Source organism: Ascaphus truei, chromosome 12 (assembly GCF_040206685.1).
Source record: "Ascaphus truei isolate aAscTru1 chromosome 12, aAscTru1.hap1, whole genome shotgun sequence".
Taxonomy (NCBI): domain Eukaryota; kingdom Metazoa; phylum Chordata; class Amphibia; order Anura; family Ascaphidae; genus Ascaphus; species Ascaphus truei.
Window position 1 is genome coordinate 23,275,334 of NC_134494.1, and position 25,874 is coordinate 23,301,207.

The 25,874-nt window shown below is 44.5% G+C and overlaps 2 protein-coding genes and 1 long non-coding RNA gene across 6 annotated transcripts in view; 2 read left to right on the forward strand and 1 right to left on the reverse strand.

Annotated features, from left to right (window-relative positions):
• The first annotated feature begins 1,009 nt into the window (after positions 1 to 1,009).
• PSMA1 (proteasome 20S subunit alpha 1) lies at positions 1,010 to 15,864 on the forward strand. Its single transcript, XM_075567016.1, has 10 exons — positions 1,010 to 1,157; positions 4,674 to 4,718; positions 5,882 to 5,983; positions 6,782 to 6,885; positions 7,425 to 7,513; positions 8,974 to 9,044; positions 10,412 to 10,541; positions 12,930 to 13,009; positions 14,293 to 14,397; positions 15,528 to 15,864. Exons 1-10 carry the CDS (start codon positions 1,155 to 1,157, stop codon positions 15,582 to 15,584), a joined length of 786 nt encoding a protein of 261 aa, XP_075423131.1. The 5' UTR covers positions 1,010 to 1,154; the 3' UTR covers positions 15,585 to 15,864.
• Positions 15,865 to 18,664: 2,800 nt separating this feature from the next.
• On the reverse strand, positions 18,665 to 22,535 carry LOC142464021 (uncharacterized). Of its 2 annotated transcripts, none has more exons than XR_012787562.1 (3): positions 22,302 to 22,535; positions 20,295 to 20,459; positions 18,665 to 19,316 (listed from the first exon to the last, which is right to left on the reverse strand). It is a non-coding gene; the product is annotated as an uncharacterized LOC142464021 (long non-coding RNA). The 2 variants fall into 2 exon arrangements; XR_012787561.1 differs by having other exon boundaries at positions 22,287 to 22,533.
• COPB1 (coat protein complex I subunit beta 1) overlaps positions 22,347 to 25,874 on the forward strand; it is a 28,366-nt gene continuing 24,838 nt past the window's right edge. Inside the window, exons 1-3 of one of the 3 annotated variants that reach the window (XM_075567019.1) lie at positions 22,347 to 22,479; positions 24,041 to 24,181; positions 24,597 to 24,826. In XM_075567019.1, the coding sequence (XP_075423134.1) occupies positions 24,091 to 24,181; positions 24,597 to 24,826 (321 nt within the window). In that variant the 5' untranslated portion in view covers positions 22,347 to 22,479; positions 24,041 to 24,090. Of the gene's footprint in view, positions 22,544 to 24,040; positions 24,182 to 24,596; positions 24,827 to 25,874 lie in introns of all 3 variants that reach the window. The other 2 variants (XM_075567020.1, XM_075567018.1) reach the window with 2 other exon arrangements.

A 25,874-nucleotide genomic window follows, 5' to 3' on the forward strand; every position in this document is an offset into this window, starting at 1 on the left:
TTCACTACTACTACACAAGATAATAGCCAAAACAAAGATGGCCACCACTGCTCCAGCAAATAACAGCCTTAACAAAGATGGCCACAACTACTTCAGCAATAGGAAATACCAGCCTTAACAAAGATGGCCACCACTGATTCAGCAAGTAGTAAGAAATAGCCACAACAAAGATGGCCACCACTGTTTCACCAAATAGGAAGACATAGTCACAACAAAGATGGCCACCACTGCTTCAGCAATTAAGATATCGCCACATGAAAGATGGCTCTTAATAAGTGCCCAATCACTACTCGGCGTGCGCACAGCCCCATCCCTTTCAAAGCTTATTTTAAAAATCAGGACCATTTTTATAACATTGAAAATAAAAATATCACTTTACGGGACCAGCTCTAATGGTGAGGGGATTTTGGTAAATATATATTAAGTTATTTGTGTTGCTACAAGTCTATAAAAAAAAAATAAAAAAAAATATTATCCTCAATATGCTGTTCTTAGTAAACTGGTTCTCAAAAATGACCACTATGGGAAAGGGAGATGGGAGGGACCTTGTATCACATCAGAAGTAAGGCTGCGCTTATAGTGACGGCGACGTCAGACTGCGGTCGCTGGAAAAATCAAATTGAGATGACTTCCAGCGATCGCGACCAAGCTGTTGAGCTTACTATAAGCGTACGCGGCAACAATGCATTTGTTTTGACGTCGCTGTAGCCAGCACTATAACCGCGGCCTTATGAGCGACCCCCTCAAGAAGCGGTCAGTCCACCCATAATACTACAACCCTTGCAGGGGCGCAACTTCAAACAATATCTGTTTTATGATACTTTGCGCTGCCTACTACTAATAGACCCACCAACTGTTTCTTATCTATGATCAATATATGGAATACGTCGCCGTACGGAAATATATCCGAGCAAATTCCCTCCCTCCCTCCGGTGTTGGGTTCGCCCACTGCACACGGACGTGAGTGACGTCCGAACCCGAGGGAAGCGGCCCCCGGGTCACGTGATCCTCTCCGCCCTTATCGATCACTCGGTCGTGAGCTTGTTTTCCCTAGCAGGGGGGGGGGTGAACTCCTCCAGTTCGATTTGTAGAGCGCCGAGTCCGCAGCGTTATTCAGCACCTCACAGAGCCAGGCGGGACTGTATCTGCTCATCATGGTAAGGATGCGCGGGTGTCACCCGTTAACTGCCTGCCGCTTTCTCTCTCCCCATCACTCCCCCCACCCCTCAGCCAGTCTCGTCCCTTGGTGGCGGCCGGTACCGGCCGTGACTGCGCAGCGATAGTCAGGGAGAGGCCTAGTGCGGCAGGTGGGCCGCAGTGAGGCGCCCGGTGCAGGGGAGAGGCTTTGGATCCCTTGTGGGCTTTTGATTACATATTTGGCAGCAACGAGTTACCGGGTCGGTCTCCCCCGAGGTGTCAGGGAGGTGTAATGTCACAGGCAGCTCGCGACTTATCTGCACTTGTTACTCGGTAAAGTCACTTCAATGCTGATTAACAGGCAGCCGGTTAAATAAGGGATCAGTGCAGCCTTACACTAATATACCAGCGTTACCCTGATATGCCCGGGACTGAGCGTTAGTGTTACCCTAAAATGCCATGGGCTGGGCGCTACCCTGATATGCCCGTTAACCTAATATGTCCGTGGCTGAGTGTTACCCCCGATATGCCCCAGGCTGAGCGTTATCCCCGATATGCCCCAGGCTGAGCGTTATCCCCGATATGCCCCAGGCTGAGCGTTATCCCCGATATGCCCCAGGCTGAGCGTTATCCCCGATATGCCCCAGGCTGAGCGTTATCCCCGATATGCCCCAGGCTGAGCGTTAGTGTTACACTTATATGCCATGGGCTGAGCATTACCCTGATATGTCTGGGGCTGAGCGTTACCCTGATATGTCCGGGGCTGAGCGTTGCCCCGAAAATTGTGGCAATCAATGCTGATCCTATTTCAGAAAGAGATATATCTATATATCCCTCTAATTTCGATATTCGCTGATAAATTGGCAAATTTGGTCAATTTAGGATGCAGGCCGCCTAAATACAGTTGAGTATCAGTCATAGAGCAAAAAAGGCAGGCACGCTATGTCGCAGAAATGTTGAAATTCAATAAAAATTTATTTTTCTGCAATATGAGGTGCCTGCCTTTTTTTGCTCCATCTATATATCCACACACTTTTCTTACCTAAAAAGGTAAAAAGCCAGAGAGGCATCCTAAAAAAATATATGTATATAACCGTTGTTCTTCAAAAGGAAAACTTGTGTGTGGTGGGGGGAACACACTTGCAAAATAAATAACATCACACTTGGTCAATACTACAATTGCCGTGTTATTTTAACCTATCGCTACCGGAAGAGCATGGAACACCCCATAACTCTTCTCATTGCACCCTAAAGATCCTGTTTGCCAGATATACAGATGTGCTGTGTGAAGCCCTTCTTAGCCAGATGGATCCGGTGTGCTGTCCATGTACAGCGCAGTATACTGCAGGCCTTTGCATTGGGCACCCTCTGGCAGAAAAGGGATTCCATGCCTTGTACTCTGCATTGATATTTTAAAAGCAAATCTGTATTTATATTAACCGTAGCCCTATTAATATAGATTTGCTATTAATACCGGCTGTTAATGCCATTCTGCGGCAATATCAGATGCAACGTTACCTGTGCCTGCTCTATTAAGCCATTCGCTGTTGGCGCTTAAAATGAGAAAGCAAAGGGATTCGCTAACCTAGGTTTGGAGAATGTTCTAGAATCCAAATCCTTCATTCTGTGCCAGAAACTTTCACTTTCTCTTTTCCCTCCCTGACTCGATGTGAGATGGCTGTACTTGGAAGTATTGTAATTTTAGCTGTGTAATGATGGCATACCTTGGCCACATTTAAGCTTCTGCTGAAAAGCTGCATTCATTTAACCCCTTTTGTGCTAGTCCTCATCAATGCCTTGTAATGGTTTTTATAGCCATTCTGCAGCAAAAGGGAGTGACTGCAGTTTGGAACTCTGCTCCATTCTGTTAAACACAGTAGATTTAAAAAAAAAATTTTTAGATTCAGCACACAATACAATTAGTGGAAACGAAGAGGTATGATATCTATGGGATGTTCAGTGGTGTAAAAATTTGCATCAATCTTTAGATAAATGTGCATTCAAATGTGTGTATGTATAAATAACATGTACACATCACACACACTACTTATTACAGGAGTGGCCAGCTCCAGTCCTCAAGGACCACCAACAGGACAGGTTTTACAGATATCCCTGCTTCAGCAGGGATATCCTTAAAACCTGTCCTGTTTGGTGGACCTAAAACCTGTCCTGTTGGTGACCCTTGAGAACTGGAGTTGACCACCTCTGTTCTAATACATTACACATAATCGGACAGTAAATGAAGAGTTTGTTCACAAGAGAACACTGCCTTCTGTACCATGTGGAACAAGGAAGCTGGGTGCTCAGGTAAACAGAGGGATGGCGGAGCAGGGTCACAGCAAAGTCCATTGAGAGCAGAAGCCGAAAACTCTGCCACTCGCGGTTCTTGATGCAAGGCGAGTATATTTACTGGAACACGGCATGCGACCCGTGTCTGGTACGCTCGTGGACTTTTACCAAGATGGATTAAGGCCCGCGACCGGACCGAAACATTGATCGTTTGCTATATTTATCGAAGACATTCGCCTTGAATGAAGACCTGTGAGTGTCCGAGGCTTCTGCTTCTGCCGCCTGGGACATGAATGGTTTTTTATTCTTCCACTTGCCCAATTTCTGCAATAATGAAAATGTTTTAACTATCCTCCGATTCAAGCTTTTGCGTTAACATGAGATGAGAAACCGGATACAATAGTTTATTTTTCCCCTTCCCCAACCTATTTGACACGCTTTAGGAAACCGGTATAATGTCCACAGTGTTGCATTATGAATACATTTGAAACCTAAGAGCCCTCTCGTACCAGAATGAAACAGATGGTATTTAAATGTACTGCTAGAGCTGTTTGCTGTGGAGCACTTGATGTGCAAGTTCTATCTCGGTGCTTTGGAAGGGCTGTTTATGCTGTGTACAATTTCTTATGGATCTCTATAATTGTGCAATGGAGCTGCCACCAAGTTTAGTAAGTAAAACAAACTTGGGCGAACCCAGATTACACTGCTTATCCTGTGAAGGATAAAGTATGTAACTACCTTTATTGTCAGAGGTTATTGCGTGTGTTTGGTGCTGCGATTTATCACTAAAAGCTTCTCCACCTCCCCCCCCCCCCCATTGTGCGAATGACCTGTAATTGACAATATGTGGCTATGCATTTTTACCTATGATTTAGTATTGTGGCAGTGAGAGGACATGATATATGCCTCCTGTATCGCAATCATGATCCAATTCAGTCAGTGCATTATAGCTGGAACTTTCAACCTCTACTTTTGGGTCGGTGGCATGATGTGAATTTAGTTATCAGAACCAGCGCAAAAATACTTTAGTCTTTGCAGAACGCAGGCGCTTGGATCATACATTTGAATCAATCTGAGAGCAACCACATTTCTACAGTGTTGGCGTAACCACAAGTGGATTACAAACCTACGGCTTTAAAAGAGCCACAGCAGGACTGCAAAGTTTGCCATATAATGTAGTGTCCCTTAAAATAATGTTACATTTGCTTCTCACTTATACAGTTGTGTTTCTGTTTTCACATGCTTAGTTTCGCAACCAGTATGACAATGACGTGACAGTGTGGAGCCCTCAGGTAAGACCTGGCTATCTCTACGTGTTGTTTAAAGTTCCAGCCTGTCCAAAATTGAGAGTAACAAAGGACGTTCATTGTTTGTTTTTGTGTTCAATTTAATTCTAGAAATCTCATCTAAACTGTTACTCCCTAAGGCCCGGGCCATAGAGGGGGGGAGCCGTGCTGAGGCGAGCGGACGCTGAGGCGCGCCTGCAGAAGCTGGGCGATTTCATGCCCATACAGGCTAGCCAGCGTCCGCGATCGGAGGTGGGGGGAGACTGTAGGGAGGCGGGGCAGTGACGTCGCTGGGCCAATCGCCCGCGACGCACTGACGTCGACGTCACGGCGCCGACGTCACGGCGCCGACGTCACGGCGCCGTGACGTTGACGCAGCCCCACTCTCATTGGAGGGTTTCAGCCGACAGCGCGCTGAAAAACAGCTTGGCGCTCGGCTGAAACCTCCAACTCCTCCGCACGCCTGCGGACGCTCGCGTGAGCCCCCTGTTAAGGCATCCTCATTGAGGATGCAGGGGCTCAGCGCTGAGCGTCCGCACGCCTCAGCACGGCCTGTCCATCTATGGACACGGCCTAAGATTTAAAACTCCCAAAAGACTTAAAAGGTGCAACCGGATGCTTCTTGGGTGTTAAAGTATCAAAGAAAAAGGAATTCATGGCTGAATGAGGCATTGTAAGGCTTGTTCATAGAGTAAAAACTATACACCTGAAAGTCCCAAGAAAACGTATTTCTAAGAACCTTGTGGGTTTCCAGCAAGCTGCTTTTTGTAAAGCAGAAACAGCGAGACAAAGGTTAACTTGGAAAACACATTGATATCATGGAAAAATGGAAACAGAAATAAAATCTTGCTTTGTTCTAATTGGTCTAATACGTTGTGGTTAAAAATGTTTATGCTGAAAGGAGCAAAACCACAATCTTCTAGCTTTAGAATTTTTTTTCGGTTTATCACAAGCAGCTGATGGTATAAGGTAATAAGGAAACGTAATAATTTCACAAAAATCAATGCAACAAAACCGTAACATGATACACTACCTACTTTGAATCCCAGAAAATGCATAGAGTAGGAAAATTTAAAAAAAAAAAATTCTGAACCAAAATAGTTGTTTTTTGTTGCCGTCTGTTGCCTTTTCTCGGTTGATAAAAAATACCTTTTCTTCCTGCTGCAAAGGGCCGGATTCATCAAATTGAATATGCCATGGAGGCTGTGAAGCAGGGCTCTGCCACAGTAGGACTGAAGTCCAAAACCCATGCAGTGCTTGTAGCTTTAAAGGTAAGATGAAAGGCCTTTGTGTATTATTGTCTTACAAGCACAGCTAAAACACACACCGCCCACCTTAACTGCCTACCCCCTACTTCCCTCCGAATATGCCGCTGGTACCAGCCCCGGCTGGGGAAACAATTGGAAGTTTAAATCTCCCATGGGACATGAGTCAATAGGAAGTTGCAGCTTCCTATTGGCCTGTGTGCCACCGGAAATGTAAGGACCAGGATGTACCTGCAGGACCCAAGGTAGTTAATATCTGGGGGGGTGTCCACGGAACTGAAATGAATGAGGTTCAGCTCCAGAGACCCCCCCCCCCCCATCATACTTATTTAGCAGTTCCGGTACTCCAGGGGCCCCATGATGTAGTAATGAGTAGTAGTGGCTACGTCATGCCCTTAGAGGTCTCGTTTTCTAGGGGAGATCGCGACCTGCATCTGTAATGCAGGGGAATGGAAGAAGACCTCTCTTCCGTTTCTGGGTTAAGGGCTGTCCCGGTCACATGATTGCATTCTGCCGTAGGGTTTAAGCTGCAGTTCACGTTTGGAGTGTGCCCCCTATACTGTACACTAACCTGCTATGATATAAACTACACTATATTATCTTCTTACAAAAAATACAACCATAATATTCAAAGCGGCTACCCCCAGTCCCCACTTTGGATGTCTTCTAAATTGAAGCTTGAAATAAAGTTGACTTTCACATTGTAGTAATAAGCTTCACGTTGCAAGAGACCTGGCTGCCAGTCCTGGCTTTGTTTCCTGTAAGTATTGAGGATGAGTGCAGTACGTGTTTGTTTTTATACAGCGAGCACAGTCGGAGCTGGCTGCCCATCAGAAGAAGATTCTGAACGTGGATAGCCATATTGGTATCTCCATTGCTGGTCTGACTGCTGATGCTAGGCTGTTATGGTGAGTGTGTGTGTGTGTCTCTTCTCTCCTTTATCCAACAAACAACATGGTATGTGTCTCAGACACTACTTTTGTTAAAGGCTACTTACAAGTTCATGCCTAATAGAGGCAGCAATTTCCAAGTTAAAATATTCAGGGCTCTGTTATGAAGTAATTTTTATAAGGTTCAGAAACGTGGCCATTTTTATAGCCCCATCAAATATTATTGTAAATATTACGTTTAAAAGTAACTTTTGAAAGAGAAGTCGTGGATCTAGTACTTGGGACTTCATATTACATTATTATTAACCCGTCAATACTTGGCCATTGAGGGACTCTGCCATTTTAACACCTTCGGTGCTGCTGGCACATGCAAAATGTTTTGAAAGCCTTTCTATAATTTGACGGAATCACGCTTTACAAATCTGGTGAACTCTGACACAGGAAGCTAGACTCTAACTAATTACAAACACTTGTTTTTGTTTCTAAATGTCATCGGGCTTCTCTGAAGCTTCACAGGCCGGGCGTCTATTAATTTACGTTCATTTTCTCTTTCACAGTAACTTCATGCGTCAGGAGTGTCTGGATTCCCGATTCGTGTTTGACCGCCCACTTCCAGTGTCCCGCCTCGTCTCCCTGATTGGAAGTAGTATCCTTCAAGTCATGAACAGCTAGATATAGTGTCATCACTTTTAGCCTAGGCTTGGTGTTAAAAGCTGCGCTAATGCTGATCAATATCTCTAGGCAAATCAGCAGATTCCCACATCTCATGTGGTGTACGCTGATCTATTTCTTGATGTAGGCCAGTCACGCACTTGGTTGTTCCTCAGCGCTATTATAATCTCATGTGACCGCACACAAGCTTACAGACATCAAAGTCCTATATTTTGCAGATTACCTGTACACTAGAAGACATAAGGTGCAGTCTGTCTGGGAACACTTCACTTTATTAATCTGATGTATCATTTTAGAAGGAAAGGGATGTAGTTCAACTGTTTAACACTGCAATTACTTATTGTAGCCAGGTCAGTAAAACTGATGTACCACAAGATACTAGATAAAACAAACATCCGTATCTGTAGTGGATCTTGTGATGAATAAAATGTAGTTTGCGTGGTACATCACACAGAGTTTATTCACAATGCTGTGGGTGCTTTCAATAACCGTGATTTGGGTTTGTTCTGTTCAAATCATGTCCATATTTACAGCACTGCTTCCGATTAGCAAGTACATGTATATACCAGTTTTGTTCTAAGATTATCACTTCAAGTAAACAGATGGGCACTCAGACTAAAGTATTTATTTCTAGGGCACCATCTCTATATATTTTGGAAAGTTGTTTGTCTGTTCGCTATGCATTTGGACACCTCTTAGTAGATCGTAACCAAATTTTGCATGATGGTTCCGGAGATCAAGGAGCAGGTTTTTGTCTGTTTGGAATTTGGATACCTTCTATTTTTAATTCTATGAGTTATTACAATTTGTCCGACAAGCAAGTCAGCCACTGGGTGCTGTACTTGGTAGGCTATTTATCTGGCACGTGACATCATACTGGTGACATCATACTGGTGACATCATAATGCACATAGCCTGGTGGCAGATAAGGAGAGTGATACCTATAAAGTTTACACAGAAAGCAAGCAAAGAAAGAGAGGAAGTCAGTTGACACATGAGACAGTAAAAATTCTGGAGAAAGAGAGGCGGAAATTATTTGGGACATCATAAGGTATTAAAGGGAAGTGAGGGCAAGAGGAAGAGGAAGGGGGGGGGGGAGGGAATGAGGTTGGTTTCTTAGAATTCCTGAGCAATGCCGGGTAGTTTCGGCTAGTAGGTTTATAAAAGTGTAAATCCAAATACCCGTTTCTTTATTTGAGAAACCATGATACATTGAGAACCACAGCAGGCCACTCCCTTAGATTAGGGTACCGGACGTCAACAAACGATTGAATTAAACGATAAGACAGAGCGTTGCACTTTTATTCATATCTAGTTCGGAGATTACACAGAGGAGAGCCTGATCCTCGACACGTTTCGCCCAACTCCTTTGAGAAATTGTTTGCATAGTGCTTTGTGTAGTGGAAATTGTTTTGTTCCTTAACTGTCTTCAAGAAACCCAGGTTCCAACGCAGCGTTACGGCCGGAGACCATACGGAGTAGGACTGCTTATTGCAGGTTATGATGTAAGTGTGTTTGTGAATTTAGGATGTGTGCGGTAGATTTGCATATTTTAGGCCCAAAAGCCTAACTTCAAACAGTACAACAAATGTCATGTAATATATAGCAGTCAAAATAGTGATTTGTTAAAAATGTCTCCTGTTGGGAAGTCTGTGTCCCCTGCTCTTGTTTTGAAGCTCACCCATCCCACCTCTGCTTGATCAGCATGTCCCAGCACACGTGTAATCGCAGTAATCACTGAGAGATTTCTTCCCTAAGGGGGAGAAAATAACAGTGCGTGTGTATGTCACGCATCCCATGCCAGTGTTTTGTTTTCGCTATGCAGTGGAGGAAATGCAAAGCACACAGTATAAAATAGGTAGTGTAGGAACCTGCTGAAAGAGTTTGCAACCACGTTAAAGTAATCTTAAAGCAGCAGTCCAAGCTGCCTTTTTTGTGTGTGTGTTTGTATTTGTTTTTTTCCCCTTTAATATGTGCATCAATACTATCCACACATAAGTAAATAGCTAATTTGCCGACCAATCCGTTCTCCTGGGATCGATCGGCGAAGGTTCAACTCGGGCTCACTAAATGGCTGTCAGTGCAGCAGAAGAGAGGGCCAAAGATGCACAGTTCTGTGGGGAAGATCATGTGACCAGGCAGTCACTAGATACAATTGGTGCGCTGCTAGAGAGAGGGCAGGGCTCAAAAGGGTGTGTGCCAGAGCCTCTTTCAGAAGAGGAAGGGGATATGCTTTTGTAAATGGTTGCTATAGAAAGAAAATTGCTTGTTACATTATAATACATTAAACATGTCTTTCAGTGTTTAATAAAAAAAAAATGCTACATGTATTTTCTCATACTACAGAACGGATTTATTTAAAAAAAAAAAACACATGTAGGAAATTGCTTGGTCTGCAGCTTTAACATGTGGCCAAAAAATTGAACTAACGTGACCCAAAAATAACACATTGAAAAGAGCTAAATGTAATTTGTCACATTGGGCGTGCATTGCAGCTTCTTTGTTTACTGATGGATATTCTATACCTTCACCCAAACCCACAGATCACAGTTGAGTATGCAGCATACCGCAGGTAAGTGATTAAAACCTGTTGTGATAAGTAGAACATGTTGGGTTTTCTACTGAACACGCCAGGGTTTGCTCACTTACCTGCGATGTGCTGCCTTGGGTGGCGAATACATGTGTAAGTGATTTTTATAATGCGCGCACTCTCCTTTTTACGTGCTAATGCTATTTGAGGTGCGTCTGCTGTACATATTATATCTATCAATCTCCCTCCAGGTGTGATTTTGTGACGTAGCACAATCCGTATACATTGCATAGTTATGAATTCCTAACTATTTTCTATCAATGTTCTCTCTTGTTTCTATAGGACATGGGTCCTCACATTTTCCAGACTTGCCCTTCTGCAAACTACTTTGACTGTAAAGCAATGTCCATTGGAGCGCGGTCGCAGTCCGCTCGCACATACCTAGAGAGACGCATGTCCGAGTTCTCTGACTGTGAGTGGTCATGTATTTTTGTTGCTTGAGTGGGCAAAACATTTTGTCCCATGTAGTTTCACTTGTTGCCGTATGAAGTCCAAGATTTACAAAGCGCTGCCTTGTTCACTGCACAGGTACATCCAGTATGTCCTTATATTTAAGTAATAATCCCCTCAGAACAGGGCTTTACTGGCCAATAATGCCCTGGCTAGAAGAGTTGAAAGCCCGAGGCCAAGCCGAGGGACTTTAAACCAGCCAGGGCTGTTCTGAGGGGATTATTACTATTATAGGCTAAATGTAGGCTTACAGGCAGTCCTCGTTTTACAACGATTCGCTTTACAACGAATGGCTTATCCAACGCTATGCAATGCATACCTATATTCATTTTTACAACGCCAAAATGGCTTATCCAACGCTCTTAAGACGCTTTGCAACGTTGTGTATGTGTGTATATATATACACATTCACATAAACAACGTTGCAAAGCGTCCTAAGAGCGTATATATATAATATTATATTATACTATATAATATATTATTTATTATGTTATATATATATATATAATACAGTATATACACTATATAATATATGTGTGTGCTGCATATCTTATTGCCGGCATAAAATATTTGGTGTATTTTAGTGTTAAAAATGCCTTCAGGAACGGAACCTTTCATTTAAACAGTGTTCCTATGGGAAAATGTTTCGCTTTACAACGTTTCGCTTTACAACGCCATTTTGAGTAACGCATTGTGTCGGATAACCGAGGACTGCCTGTGTGTGTGTGTATATTAATTATATATATAGACATAGACATAGACATAGACATAGACATAGACACTTTTTTTAGTCATATTGATTTTTATTAGCATGATCTACATTATTTTACTGCACGTGTTTATTAAAGGGAAATTGTACATACACAAAGCACCCTCTATACACCCACACTCTGCAGCCCCCCCCTACCCTACACCCACAAAACACTCTGCAGCCCTCCTCCACCCTCTACAGTCACAAAACACACACTGAAGACACACACACACAGAGCAGCCCCCCTCTACACCCAAAAATACACACTGCAGGCAGCCCCCTATAAAACCGCAAAACTGCAGACACATATACACACACATACCAAAACACACTGCAGCCCTCCTCTATCCTCTACACCCACTGAAGACACACACTGCAGCCCCCTCTAAACCCACAGCACACTGCAGACACACCAACAAAATAGACGGCTGCCACATCTACATCCACAAAACAAACACCAGCAGAGCCCCCCTCCACACCCACTGCAACCCCCCTGTAAACGCACACACTGCAGACACACACAAAACACTCTGCAGACACACACAAAACACTCTGCAACCCTCCTCCACCCACAAAACACAAACGCACACACTGCAGCCCCCCTCTGCACCCACAAAACACACACTGCAGACACACCAACAAAACAGACTCTGCTGTCCCCTCTACACCCACAAAACACTCAGCCGACACAAACATTTCTCCTCTGTGTTCTCCTGTGTGGAGCTCTCTGCAGGCAGGGTGGGGATGGAGTCAGTGCCTTGCTGCTGCCTTCTGTCCAATCGGCTCCCCTGTCTGAAAGCTACTTTCACTCTGTGAATGAAACTGAAAGCTGATTGGCTGAAAAACTTGGCAGGGTGCCAAAAATTCCAGGCCATTACGGAATGGTTAAAATGCCGGGCATTATCCAATCAGAGAGCAGGGATTTCAATAATGCCCTGACTTTACCAGCTGTGGCCTATAATACGTAATAATTATCTACGTGCATGTGTTGTATAACCCTGTGTATCATTTCATAGAATACCTCAGCAACATGCAGTCACCCGCGAAAGTGATATTCATACCTAGAAGTCATTTTTATCATTCAAATATTCCTATTTCCTAGTTCTTATTTACACAATCGTTGAGTTAGGAGACTCATTCTCACTACTCCAAGAGGTACATATGAAAACTAAACCAAGCAAATGTTTTTCGTGTCTGTTTTCCCCCTCAGTATATTGTGATATTACACTAAACTAGTGCACATAGTTTTTTTTGTTTTCTTTATAGTTGGAGTAAGATAGGTAAGCAGTATAAATATCGCAATATACGTGTGAATAACGAAATGAAATATCCTGGTTCAAAGGGCTATTGCTCCCAGGCAAAAATGACCACTGACTGGAAGCTGCTTGCCAACAAAGGTTGGTGGTGAGATAGTAGAGCGCATAGCTGCTTCCCAAGCAGTTGACCTTGGTTCGATTCTCGGCCAATGCATGGATCCTGGAAGTGTAGGTCCTCAGAGATACAAAGCAAGAAGACCTCGCAGGTTAAAGTAATTTTGAGCAGAAATGAGCTTGATCACAACTGTCCATAAATAAGTATGTTCATGTTGTTCCCTTGTAGGTAATTTGAATGAGCTGGTCAAACATGGTTTGCGTGCGTTAAGAGAGACCCTTCCTGCAGAACAGGATCTGACTACTAAGGTATACCTCCTGGTTCTTTGTTGGTTGTGACATGTTTTCTGGGATCAGCATACAAGTTGGGACAATCTTGTTGCACACGAGCATTCAAAATAACACGTCTTCCAGGGCCATCGGCAAAAAAGGAACCTAAATACAATACACGTGTAAAAGAGTATATACTATATGTCCAATTCCTCAAATGCTGCAGTCACAATTGGAGACGGCAGCAATTTGTACTGCATTATCGAAGATGTATGAAAAATATTCAACGTTACGGTTGCTGTATTTGAGCAGAAATGTATGCCTGCACATGTAACGGCTATCGGAAGCCATATACTGTATAAATAGGGTATCTGTGGAGGACGTTCTTGTTTATCCATTAAATGACCTCACAGCCCACAGTGAATCTGTGAATCCATGTTAACCTGATAGTTGCCTACAGTCATGAAAAATATAGATGCAGCTACTAGACTTAAAGGAGCGGTGCCTCTTAGTTTGTTTTTTAACTTGAGGGGAAGCAGGGGATCTTTTGAGCTGAACTGTGTTAATCTCAGCTCCAGGGACCTCCTGCTTCCTGAGAGATACCCGAGAAGGTGTCCCCCGGTAGTAACCCTGGCTGGGCACCCGATATGGCGGTTTAAAGCTCCGGCGCCCCACGACGTAATTCCTTGCGTCGTCTTATTGGTCCGCGTGATGCTGGAGCTTTTAACTTAACAGAGATTCCGGCTGCATCTTTCCACGTATCTCAGCGAGCAGGGGTCCCTGGAGCTGAAATTATCTTGGTTCAGCTTTGGAGACCCCTTGCTTCAAACCTGAGGGTAAATCAATTTTTGTTTTATGAAAGGCATCGCTTCTTAATTGACATTTATCTATGCGCGCGCACACAATGCATTCAGGGTTTTGGTGCATTCCAGAGGCACATGGCCTTTGCAACACTTAAGATGCATTGCATTTGCGTGACCTGTATGTTATCCACACACTATACTAGTGGCCTTGTTCATTTAGCATTTACTTGAAAATAGAGGATTAAGGCCCTGCTGATGTGCTTTTGCAATGCGTGTGTTGAAGAATAAGATCCCCAGCGTGCTCCTTGGCTATGAAGTCATGAACAAGTTGATTATTTCTAAAATAAATTCGCAGTGAGAGTTGTTCCTAAACTGAACTCTGTGTTTTGTGTTGGTATACGGCCTTACATTTGTTCAAACACAGAAAACTGACATTAAATGGACATTTCTGAGCATGTAATAGCAGAAAGCAATACATCAGGTGTGGAGGAAATGATTTTTTTATATTCTGTTCTCCAGAATGTTTCTATTGGCATTGTTGGGAAAGAGCTGGAGTTCACAATCTACGACGATAGTGAGGTCTCCCCATTCCTGGAAGGCCTGGAGGAGAGGCCACAGAGAAAGGTAGGAGCTGTGTTACCTGCAGCACATGACAGCTACCATCGTGTGTGTGTGTGTGTGTGTGTGTGTGTGTGTGTGTGTGTGTGTGTGTGTGTGTTCACTGTAAGGAAGGCACCACAATTAGGAACCTGCCATTGATGGCCGCATTCGTGAGAGTCGCAGCCTCACAGCCAAGTCATTTTATTTTAAACAATCTTTTATTATTCTTTGACATACAATATCTTCAAACCATAGCTAGATTTTTACAAAATGGAGTCTATTTTAGGGCTCTGTGTAGCTTTTGAAAAAACAAATGTATTTTTTTATTTTAAATCTGTTGCTAAATTGATCTGGTGAAGGCGATGCACCAGTAATCTTGTACACAAGGTGCTGTATTGCTGAGCGGGGTGTCCGCTTTTATGATGAATAGCAGTTAAAAATCATTTTGATTCATATACCGCGATCTGCAAACCATAACTTTATTTCATATAGTGCCTTTCTCCCAATGGGACTCAAAGCGCGTCACAATTACAGTATAGCGCGCGGTACTCAGCACATAGGAATTCTACAGACACAGTCCCTGCCCAGATGAGCTTACAATCTATGTTTTTGGTGCCGGAGGCACAGAGAGATAAAGTGACTCGCCCTAGGTCACAAGGAGCCGACACCGGGGTTTGAACCAGATTCCCCTGATTCAAACTCTGTCATTGTTTACAGAGTGTGTGTCTTGACTCATCCCTTAATCAGAAGTGCAGGATGTAGTTTGCGACACGGCAGCCCTCCTGCAATATGGCCTTATTTTAGTATGCTACGTGGTACCTAATTGCCTGCATTGCTGCATATCCAGTCCTGATGGACACGGAGCTGTGACGTACAGCAGCTATCTGCTTGATAACCTAGAACCTGGTGCGATTTTGTGATTTGCAACAACCTGGAATCGCACAGTTGTTGATCCTCTTGATCATTGTGCATCTGAATGCTTCCCTTCTAATACACAATTATGTAACACTCACGTTTTATAAGGACACCTGACACCTAAGGGGTATAATAATAGAATAAAAATGAGCAGAGCGTTGACACCATAATTTAAATATACGTTATATGTTACAATGCTTCTACCACTACCGTACATAATGTTTGTGTCCTGTACCCAGGTTGCTCCACCTGCTGAAGATCCCGTAGACAAGCCTGAGGAGCCAATGGAGCACTAACGCTTAGGGGCCCTTGAACAGGCAACGCAACGTTTCAAACATATATTCCCAGAATCCTGGAGAAATCAGCCCACTCCAACGAAGACCTCATGAAATGTTATTTCATTTCCAAATCTGATCTTAAAAAAAAATCAATGTAGACGCTTCCTTCAGAAAAAGAAACCTGTTCTCCTTTTTCCGAATGGTGCAGAACATGGCTTATTGTTTTGTATGACGCCATATTGCCACTACAGTTTGTGAAGGCGATTGTGGAATAAAACTTTATTTTTTTTTTCTTGAACCCGTTTGCTTTTTGTTTTTTAAATGTCATGCCCTTAACACATAAAAGGAAATCCCAACTCGTAACTGCTTGCTTTGTATTAAAACTTCAGTGTAACAAGGAAAGAGGTATCAAAACAAACCTCTGTAGTTCTCACCTGTACTAGAAATGTGGGAAGCTATAGCAATGGCTTGCTACTAATATTAAGGGAATGACCTGCCTGGTTGTGGTTTATGTAAAGTCAGAATCGCTTCACACCGTGCAATCTGTCATCTAAGCGTTTAATCCACAATGCAAGTTCCAAGAAGAAATAACATATATACACAAACACACACACTGGTTCTTCTGTATATGTAAGAAAGCTTTCTAACGTTTGAATGATACTTTTATATCATGCACATTACTATTTTTGAATCTTTGCTCAAATTAGACAAAATTGCCAGATTTAATTTTGATTGAACGTAGAGAACTTTTTTGTTCCAAAGCGGGGGTTTCCTGTAACCATGTTTATGAGGCGGTTTAGTTTTTTTTTTTTTTTTTTTTCATACAAAGAATTTAAAAAAAACAGCCCTCAGAACTCCTTGAAATAGTATTTATAGACTAGTAAAAAGAAATAAAGCCCACTGGTCCAGACCATTTATATATATATATATATATATATATTTTTTTTTTTTTAAGTGGGAGAACTTGGAGATCTGATGCACATTCCTTATGACCCTGAACAGGTCACAACCTGTGCTTTGGGCGCCAGCATATTAAATTATCTCAGAGCTGCCTCTGTGACCATGCAATAATCCTTCCCTCTAATCCTTCCACTACCTTACTCCAAATAATTTGCAAAACATCTGCATGAGCGTTTCTGGTGAATGGAAGTGGTTGAACATGAGACATTTTGTCAGCTGTCTTTTATATACAGCAAGGCCCTGCTTTTCGTCGATCCGCTGGCACCGAGAAGGGGGCCGCCATGTCTCCTCAGAGGTGGCGCAGAACGGGCTGTTGCTGCCGGCGCGCATGCCCAGAACGTAGGTTGCTGGCGCAGAATGGAGGTCGCGCATGCGCGAAATTGCCTGGTTGAGCACAGCTGAAAATCGCCGGTTCTGCTTTCTGATGATTTTTTACTATACGGCGGGCCCTTAGAACAGAACTCGCCGTATTCCCGGGGCCCTGCTGCAATATATTTTTAATTGACAGGATGAAGGGAATCAGTACAATTAAGTAGAAGTCATTTAAAGGAAGCATAATGTACTAATCATATACTCGGTTCTCGCATAAACTTCAATGGGTTGTCAAAAATCTGAATCAAGAGCTGTTCTGGAGGAGACAGAAAACTGTCCATGATGGAGACTGCAACAAGAAAGGATGTCCAACACAGAGGGGCTCTTCACAGCAGCCTGTGCACACCCATCTGTCCTGGTAATGGATATAAGGCCACGCAGAAAGGAGGTTATGATGGGGCTGAGAAGGAAATGTAAGGAGAATGGTGTAGAAAAAGAGGTGGAAGAATTGTATGATGGAAGAGGTGAAGGTGTGGTGTATGAGACCTACACATATCAGCCGCCAAATTATGGTTAACAAAAAGACACTGCACGCTCAGAAATAATAAATATAGAAAAGAATCTACAAACAAAACCCTTAAAATAAACACACACACATATAAAAAAAAAAAACCTTTTGCTTCAAAACCATTTAACATGGTCCCCTATAAGCTTACACTTGCTGCATTTCACAGCTTTGAGCACAGCCTTGCTTAAGATGCATAGCCAGTAAACCCACCCATAGACCGCTGTTTCGACCTTAATGGGTCTCCTCAGTGTGGGGTTGGTTATACTGGCTATGCAAAATGAAGCAGGGATAGGTTATGGTGGGTAAAAAAAGTGACAAAAACCCTCCACAGTAAAGTATTTAGCAAATGGAAATATTACTGTGTGCTCATCTGCATGTCTTAGACAGGTCTGCAACCCCGCCTTTCACCATTATCACACAGCACTTCCACTACAGCAAGGGATTCTGGGAAATGACATGCAAATGAGCACACAGTGCCACCTTTTGCTTCAAAACCATTAAACATGGTCCCCTATAAACTTAAGCTTGCTGCATTTCCCATCTTTGAGCACAGCCTTGGTTAAGAGGCATAGCCAGTAAACCCACTCACAGACAGCTTCTTTTTTTTTTTCCCCTGTCTCAATCAGGGGCCCAAGCCACTTCAGTGGCGAGGGTGCATGCCCTTGGACTGTCCTCCCGAAGTTGGACCAGTCCTCGGTTCATTTCCCCGATGGATTTCAGCCCGAAGGCCTAGGTCCTCGGGGGACATTGATGCTTTCCTCCACTAGCATTCAGGACATCCGTCTCTTCCTCCCTCTGGCCAACCGGCCCGCATGGGAGTTCACGTCAGGTCGTTTTCCCTCTTTCGAGGGATGGTGACTAGCCCGTGGGTTGTGCCGGAGCACCCCAGTCCTAATGGGACAGTTGTAAGAATACCAATCCTCCACAGCCAAAAGGCGCAGGAGAGATGTGGGCCTGGGACTATCCTACCCCTCGACAAGCCAGAGGACCAATGCGTGCCACAGACCATCCTACTTAAGCCCCAGGTAGGATAGGTACTGCATTGGTCATAGCCAAATTCTAGATCTTAGCCAAACGGTCGAGAAACCACCCACACTTTTTGTTTATTATGCAGAAATATTTTTTTTTTACAATTTTTGCTTTTCAGAAAAAAAACCCACATACATTACACATATCATATCAATATATATTACAGAAAACCGTACTCCGATGCAGTAAATCTTTCATTAGCAAAAATAACTGTCTATTCTTTCACCCTTCTTCTAGACACTTTGTTGGCATTGTTTTCTACCCAAATGAAACACTTTTAGGCGTAACCTTCACACAAACCGTCCCTAAACAAAACATACTCTTTCCACATCCATCCATTAACATACATTCACTTACATTACTTCTTTTGTTTGGTCCCCACATGCCTTTCCTCCATCTTACTCCAGAAACGGAGGGGGGCACTGGCCCGCCTCAACTCTCCGGTACACCACTGAAAAGACCCATCACGCACATACAGTGCAGATCGGAAATAATTGGACACTGATACAAGTTTTGTTATTTCGGCTGTGTACCAAAATAAATTCAAGTTACAGTTAAATAATGAAAATGGGCGTAAAGTGCAGTCTATCCGCTTTAATTTAAGGGTATTCCCATCCAAATTGGAGGAAGGGTTTAGGAATTACATCTCTTTAATATGTAGCCCCCTCTTTTTCAAGGGACCAAAAGTAATTGGACAATTGACTCAAAAGCTGTTTCATGGCAGGTGTGGGCTAATCCTTCGTTATTTCATCATTAATTAAGCAGGTAAAAGTTTTGGAGTTGATTTCAGGTGTGGCATTCGCATTTGGAAGCTGTTGCTGTGAACCCACAACATGAGGTCAAAGGAACGCTCAATGCAAGTGACACAGGGCATCCATAGGCTGCAAAAAAAAAGAAAAGAAAATCCATCAGAGAGATAGCAGGAACATTGGGAGTGGCCAAATTAACAGTTTGGAACATTCTGAGAAAAAAAGAACGCACTGGTGGGCTCTGCAACACAAAAAGGCCTGAAAGTCTGCCCTTCTATTGCATCTCAGTTGCTTCATTTCAAATCCATTGTGGTGGCGTATAGAGCCAAAATTATGAAAATTGTGTCAGTGTCCAATTATTTCTGGACCTAACTGTAAGTGCCCTAAACAAAAAAAACGTAACTATGTCTTCTTCTCTTTTCGGTAAGGGCATGTGGGGTTCCTGCATGCTCTCCTTACCCATACTCAATCTACTCACACAAACATTACCATTCTTATTTCCTATCATATTGCATATTTTTTCATATTTTTCGATCTAAAAATTTTCAAACTCTTTTTCCGAACTATTAAATTCTCTAATCTATTCATCAACTGCTCAGTAGTTATTCCTGGATTTAACCGTCGCAAGACACTATGCCAAATGTATTTACATAATTACAAGCCATTCATCAACGTCTCGGTCCCAGCGTGGACCCTTTTCGCGATACAAAAGCAGTGACACCTGTGTGCTACGTATGCCCACCAGATGCCACGGGAAACATGTAAGGGGCAGGGGACAGGGAAGGGACTGGAAAAATAGCAGCAAGAGCCCAAGTGCAACTGTGCTAGGCAATTATCCTAACAGTGTTGTGCATAGATGAGGCTCAGCCATAGAGCAAGGTAGTTGCCTTGGGCTCCGCACTCCCTTCTGTTGGCACCGGGATCCAAATTCCGCCCGACAAGAGAAGGGTAGAGCTGGAGGAGTGGGCTGGGGTGTCCCCGAACCAGCGCAGGACCGCATCACTGCTCACTACAAGGTAGGGATGAGGGGGTGTGTTGAGATAGGCTGTGGGGAGATAAGAGGTAGCAGGGGGGCGGTACGCGCGCGTGTGTGCGTAAAGGGGGTCTTACTTTATGCGGAGCGGCCTTCCTTCTGCAGCGTTGAGTTGTCATGGTGACGCATAGCCATGACAATGCAACATCACGTTCCGTTGTGATGTCATGATGCCGCAGAAGGAGGGGTCACGCTGCCAGCATGCCGCCTTGGACACCGCCAAAGGTAAGGCCGACCCTGCGCTGTGATACAACAATAGAATAAGCATTATTGTGAGTATACACAATTATAACAAAAGACAAAAATGCCCAACGCTACATCCAATTTGACAGAATACATACTGCAATACTTCAGTGCTGATATTCTCATGAGTAAGGGTCATTGAGTTAAACCCTTTGGCCATTTATACATAATTATACATATCTCACTTGAATACAATACATTTAGATCATAATAAGAAACAGAGCGGTGTCAATACTATATATCAGGGGTGCGCAAACGTCTCACTCTGCCTGTCCCTGCCTGCACTCCTCCCCTGCTCGCTCCCCCCTTCTTACCTTGCCGCCGAAGACAAGGTAAGGGAAGTTGCAGAGGCCTCATGCAACCCCCTGGCATTTCATTTAAATGCCTTGAAGGAAGAGCGCAGGGCCCCTAACCGCTGCCACCGATCCTCACCCACCCCATATCCTCTCACCCCTCATCCTCTCACCCCCACATCCTCTCACCCCTCCACCTCATCCTCTCACTCCCCCTCTCACCCGCCTCATCTTCTCTCACTCCTATATCCTCCAACCCCCTTCATCTTCTCTTACCTCCACCCCCTCCTCGTCCACTCACCCTCTCTCATTCCCCACCATGATGGGGGGAGGGAGGGGTGAGAGAGGATGGGGGTCCCATCCCCTCTCACTACCCCACTGGTTAAAGTTCCTTTCCTGACTGTGGAGGTCCTCCTGGCAGTGGCACCTGCCGTCCTCCGTCGCAGATGCCGCTCTCCTCCACCTAGACTGCGAGTGACGGGCTGCTCTGCTGTCTGACTCTGCTCCTGGCTGCCCCGCCCGCCGCCCCCATCACCAAGCCTGGAGCCGGTCAGATCAGAGAGGTGAGTTACAGTAGCCTCGAGCGGTCCCCTGGCATTTAATTTAAATGCCTTGGGGAAGAGCGCGGGGCCTCTGTAACCACCGCGCCCCGCTTCTCCCCCTGGAAAATCTTGCACCCCCCAGTTTACACACCCGAGTTACACCAGGTGTGCACAAACTTTTGAGTCTGCGCCTCCCTGCCTGCTCCTCTCTTACCTTTTGTGTCCGGCGTCTTCTGACATCACGACATCATGTGACGTAGCGTTGACGTGGCATCATGTGACCTCGCGCGCACTCCCCCAGCTTTTAATTGAAATGCTTTGGGGAAAAGCGCGGGCCTCTGTTAGGCCTGGGACATATTGCCTAAAACAGTGCGGAGGCGCGCTGAGGCTCAGGGAAAGCGGTGCTTTTCCTGGCCTTACACAGCGCGCCGTCCGTGGGCGTGTCGGGGGCAGGCCAGTGACGTCACGGAGCAGGTTCGCCCTCATTGGGCGAACCGCTCACGTGACCGGCCCTGCGCTCCGGCGAGCGCCAAATCTGAAGACTCGGTGAGACACACGCTTCCGCAAGCGTGCGCGAGCCCCTGCTAAAGCCGCTCTCATTGCGGCTGCAGGGGCTCAGTGCCGAGCAGCAGCGCGCGCCTCAATTATGCGCTGACCATGCCCGAGGCCTAAGTGTCGCGGCCGCACCCTTGAGATACATGACTGCAATGTTGCTTCTCTTTTATCAGTTCCAGCGGAGTTTATTTTGTGGCCTGATGTGCTTCTCTTTCCTTCATCATTAATAGTTTGCTTTATTACATCTATTAAAAGATCATATAATATACCTACTAACCTATCATGTATATCTTAATTTATATAGCGCTTAACAGCAGTAACACACATGACACTCATATAAATAAGAAATAATACAGATGATAACAATAATGGGAAGAAGCGCTTCAGACATAAACATGACATTTAGAAAAAGGAGTCCCTGCTACGGAGAGCTTACAATCTAAACACACACCAACACACCACTTCCTGGAGTTTTCGCGTTTCGGTTTGCTGGAGGACTCTCGGCCCTACCAGGCTTCCGTAGTATTGATGTGGCTTGTGCACCGCCAGGCACTTCCACGTCACCCAGCGAGCGCTTTACTCCTCCCTGACACGGACCGAGGCTGGAGACGGGGCCGCCGGGGATCCAGGTAACCGGGCCTCTTACCCTATCCCGCCGCAGGTAACCGGGCCGCTTACCGTATCCCGCCGCAGGTAACCGGGCCTCTTACCCTATCCAGCCCGATAGGGGAGAGAGCAAGGGGGCTGGGAACTAGCTACTTGTCCTGAGCTCGGAGAAGACCTCCCCGGCCTCATATACCGTAATGTGATGGAATGACCCGGCTGCAGGGCCTCGGAGGTCTCAGCTGCTCGGGCCACTTACTGCAGATAAGAGGGCGAAAAGGGGTTAGCCGTTACCCTACAATTGGGGGGGGGGGGGGGGGGGGGAGAGGAGGGTGTAGGTAGAGTACTATGGGTATGTGTAGGTAGAGTAACATGGATAGGTGTAGGAGGGTAACATGTAACATGGATAGGTGGAGGTAGGGTAACATGGATAGGTGGAGGTAGAGTAGCATGTAACATGGATAGGTGGAGGTAGGGTAACATGTAACATGTAACATGGATAGGTGGAGGTAGGGTAACATGGATAGGTGGAGGTAGGGTAACATGTAACATGGATAGGTAGAGTAACATGTAGAGTTGTATTAGAAGTCCCAAGGACGCGGAGGTGAGAGATTTGGGAATTCTGTAGCAAAAGTGAGGTTTTCATGTGAAAGTCAGACTGAATCTATTGAAGTCTATGAGAGAGGTTGTGACAGGGGTCCTCATAGGAAAACCAAGGATGAAGGATTGTTATTATTATATTGTTGTTGAAAGACTGCATGCCATTTTAAAATACTACAAAAAAAATGATAATATTGTTAATGTAATTGTAGCAGGTTTTTTTTTGTAAAAAGGGTATTCGGCTTTATAGGAACTTTCCCTGAACTATTGATAAGCTGTGGTGGTCTACTGTGTGTTTTATTTTCGGGTAAATGTCATCTTCCCTTCAGTATGTGTTTGTTTTTCCCCAATTCTTGATGCCTTACAGTTTAAAAAAAATAGAAAAAAAAGTAGTTAAATAAAAAAGGGGAAAAGCTCCAATAATAAAACGTTAGGTGGGGAAGTCCTCAAGACAAACACCTGCCTTTCTACACTTCACCATACCACCCCGTTTTGATAGCTCGATTTATAGCTCTCATTCAGTCTGTCACCAGTTGAGCTGAAGGACATAAAATAAAGAGCTGGTTTCCTTTGAGCTTTCTTTAGCGTTCTACACATAGCTAGACTCATGGCTTGGTTTCTAATACTTTAAAATGAAAAGATGAGTATCTTTGTTTGAATTCACTTCAAAGAATCGCCTTCCTTCACCTTTTCTCTGTCTAATTTGAGATAACGATGTGGATGTGTAGACACTGGTTTTGCTCCAATGTCCTGAGCCCCTTGTACCACTCCATATTTGACCCATCCCTGTGGCCGAGATGGGTTAAGGTTTAATCCTTTAGAGATTTTAGCAGACATCCATTGAGGGGATGAATTGAATAGTGCAAATTAATATTATAAAAGCAATTCTTTTATGCTCTTTAAGTATGTTTTGTGCTCAGTTTGTATTAATTTATTTGGTAAATGTGAGTCCCATCAGATGTAAATATGCTCCTTCTTCTTCTTCAGGGTCAGCTACTTCCTTGAAACAGCACTGTATCTGAAGGCAAGCGGAAACCATGACTGCCGCGGAGAATGTGTGTTACACCCTTATCAATGTCCCGATGGATTCAGAGCCACCATCAGAAATCAGTTTGAAGACGGACCTAGGTAAAACATAGCAAGCCACTGTTACCTTTTTTTGAATGGTTGCTCTTTGTTGTCGAAGTCCAAAGCAATGCATTGCAACCCAATCTGGCACGAATAGGGAATGTAATTATACAGGTAAATAAGAATTTTAATCAGTTAGTGTTAGGACCTGCGATATAATGGTCATGCCTTGAAGTGGCTCGCAGGCTTATAATGCTTTGGCCAAAGGGTTAAACTAAATTACCCTTTTTTCAAGAGATATATGTATTTGTATATGAATTTCACTAGGTATTTTTGTCATATTGGAAGTAGCTCTGGGCTCCCTTTGTGTTTTGTTTTTGAGGGTTAATGAAGGTGTTTGTGGAGGTTGTATATAGGATGGGTCTAGTGTTTCTTTACCTTTTTCACTTCGGATACATTTCTTATCCTTCCTCAGAAAAAGGAGATGTCAAGTCCAAGACGGAGGCCTTAAAGAAAGTGATCATCATGATCTTGAATGGAGAGAAGCTGCCAGGTCTTCTCATGACCATCATTCGGTTTGTGCTGCCACTGCAGGATCACACCATCAAGAAACTGCTTCTGGTCTTCTGGGAGATTGTTCCCAAGACGACTCTGGATGGAAAACTGCTGCAGGAAATGATTCTCGTGTGTGACGCTTATAGAAAAGTGAGTGTAGAGCAGGAAATGCAGGAATCCAACAAACATCTAGGCAAAGAAAATGACTGGAGTTCGGGAAACGATTTTACAAAACGTGAATGGATTTTGAATCTGCTATCAGGGAATCCATGTTATCTTTAAAATGCATTGCATAAAGTAAACAAAACACCTTTTTTAAATTGTAAGCAAATTTTGTGCCAGAAAGGTGGGCGTATATGAACATGCTTTATCGGAGTGTCACTCACCACTTGCATATGTTATAGTTAAGGGCTCCTACTGATTGCATGTTACTTATGTTGAGCGAAAATTTACAAACAAGCTTCTATTCTAATAGTTTTCGCTATTCTGGACACCATTTCTGTTAGGCCAGGTCCCCGCTGGCTACTGCAGCGCCCGCTGTGGCGAACGCTGCAGGGACAAGATTCACCCCACAAGGGGGCCGGGCCCGCTGCGAGGGGGGGCTGCCGCGCTGACAAACTCCTGCTCTCAAGAAAATTGAGATTAGGAGTCGCGAAGGAGTGCTAGGCCACGCCCTCCCCCCCCCGTGGTTCAGCCAATGAGGGCGAACCTGCCGGGTGACATCACGGCCGCGCTCACCGTCTTTTCTCCTGCAGCCCACTGCAGACGGGGGACTTGGCTGCACGCGCCGCCTGCCACGCAGACGCGCGTGCAGTGCAGGCAGCGGGGCCGTAGCCTTACATGAGAGCAGTGTGTAAATTTGGTTCACTTATCTTCAAGTGCTATTTCTTTAAACTTCTGGTCATCTCTCCATGATATTAAATCACTCACTTTGATGCTATATATCAGCAGTCTTGGGCCCTGAAGTTAAACTGACATTGAGAGGCATTCGAATCATGTACAGGCATACCCCCGCTTTAAGGACACTCACTTTACGTACACTCGCGAGTAAGTACATATCACCCAATAGGCAAACGGCAGCTCGCGCATGCGCCTGTCAGCACGTTCTGCACAGCAATACCGGCTCCCTACCTTTACCAAAGCTGTGCGCAAGCGGGGAGACTATAGAGCCTGTTACAAATGCGTTATTTACATCAGT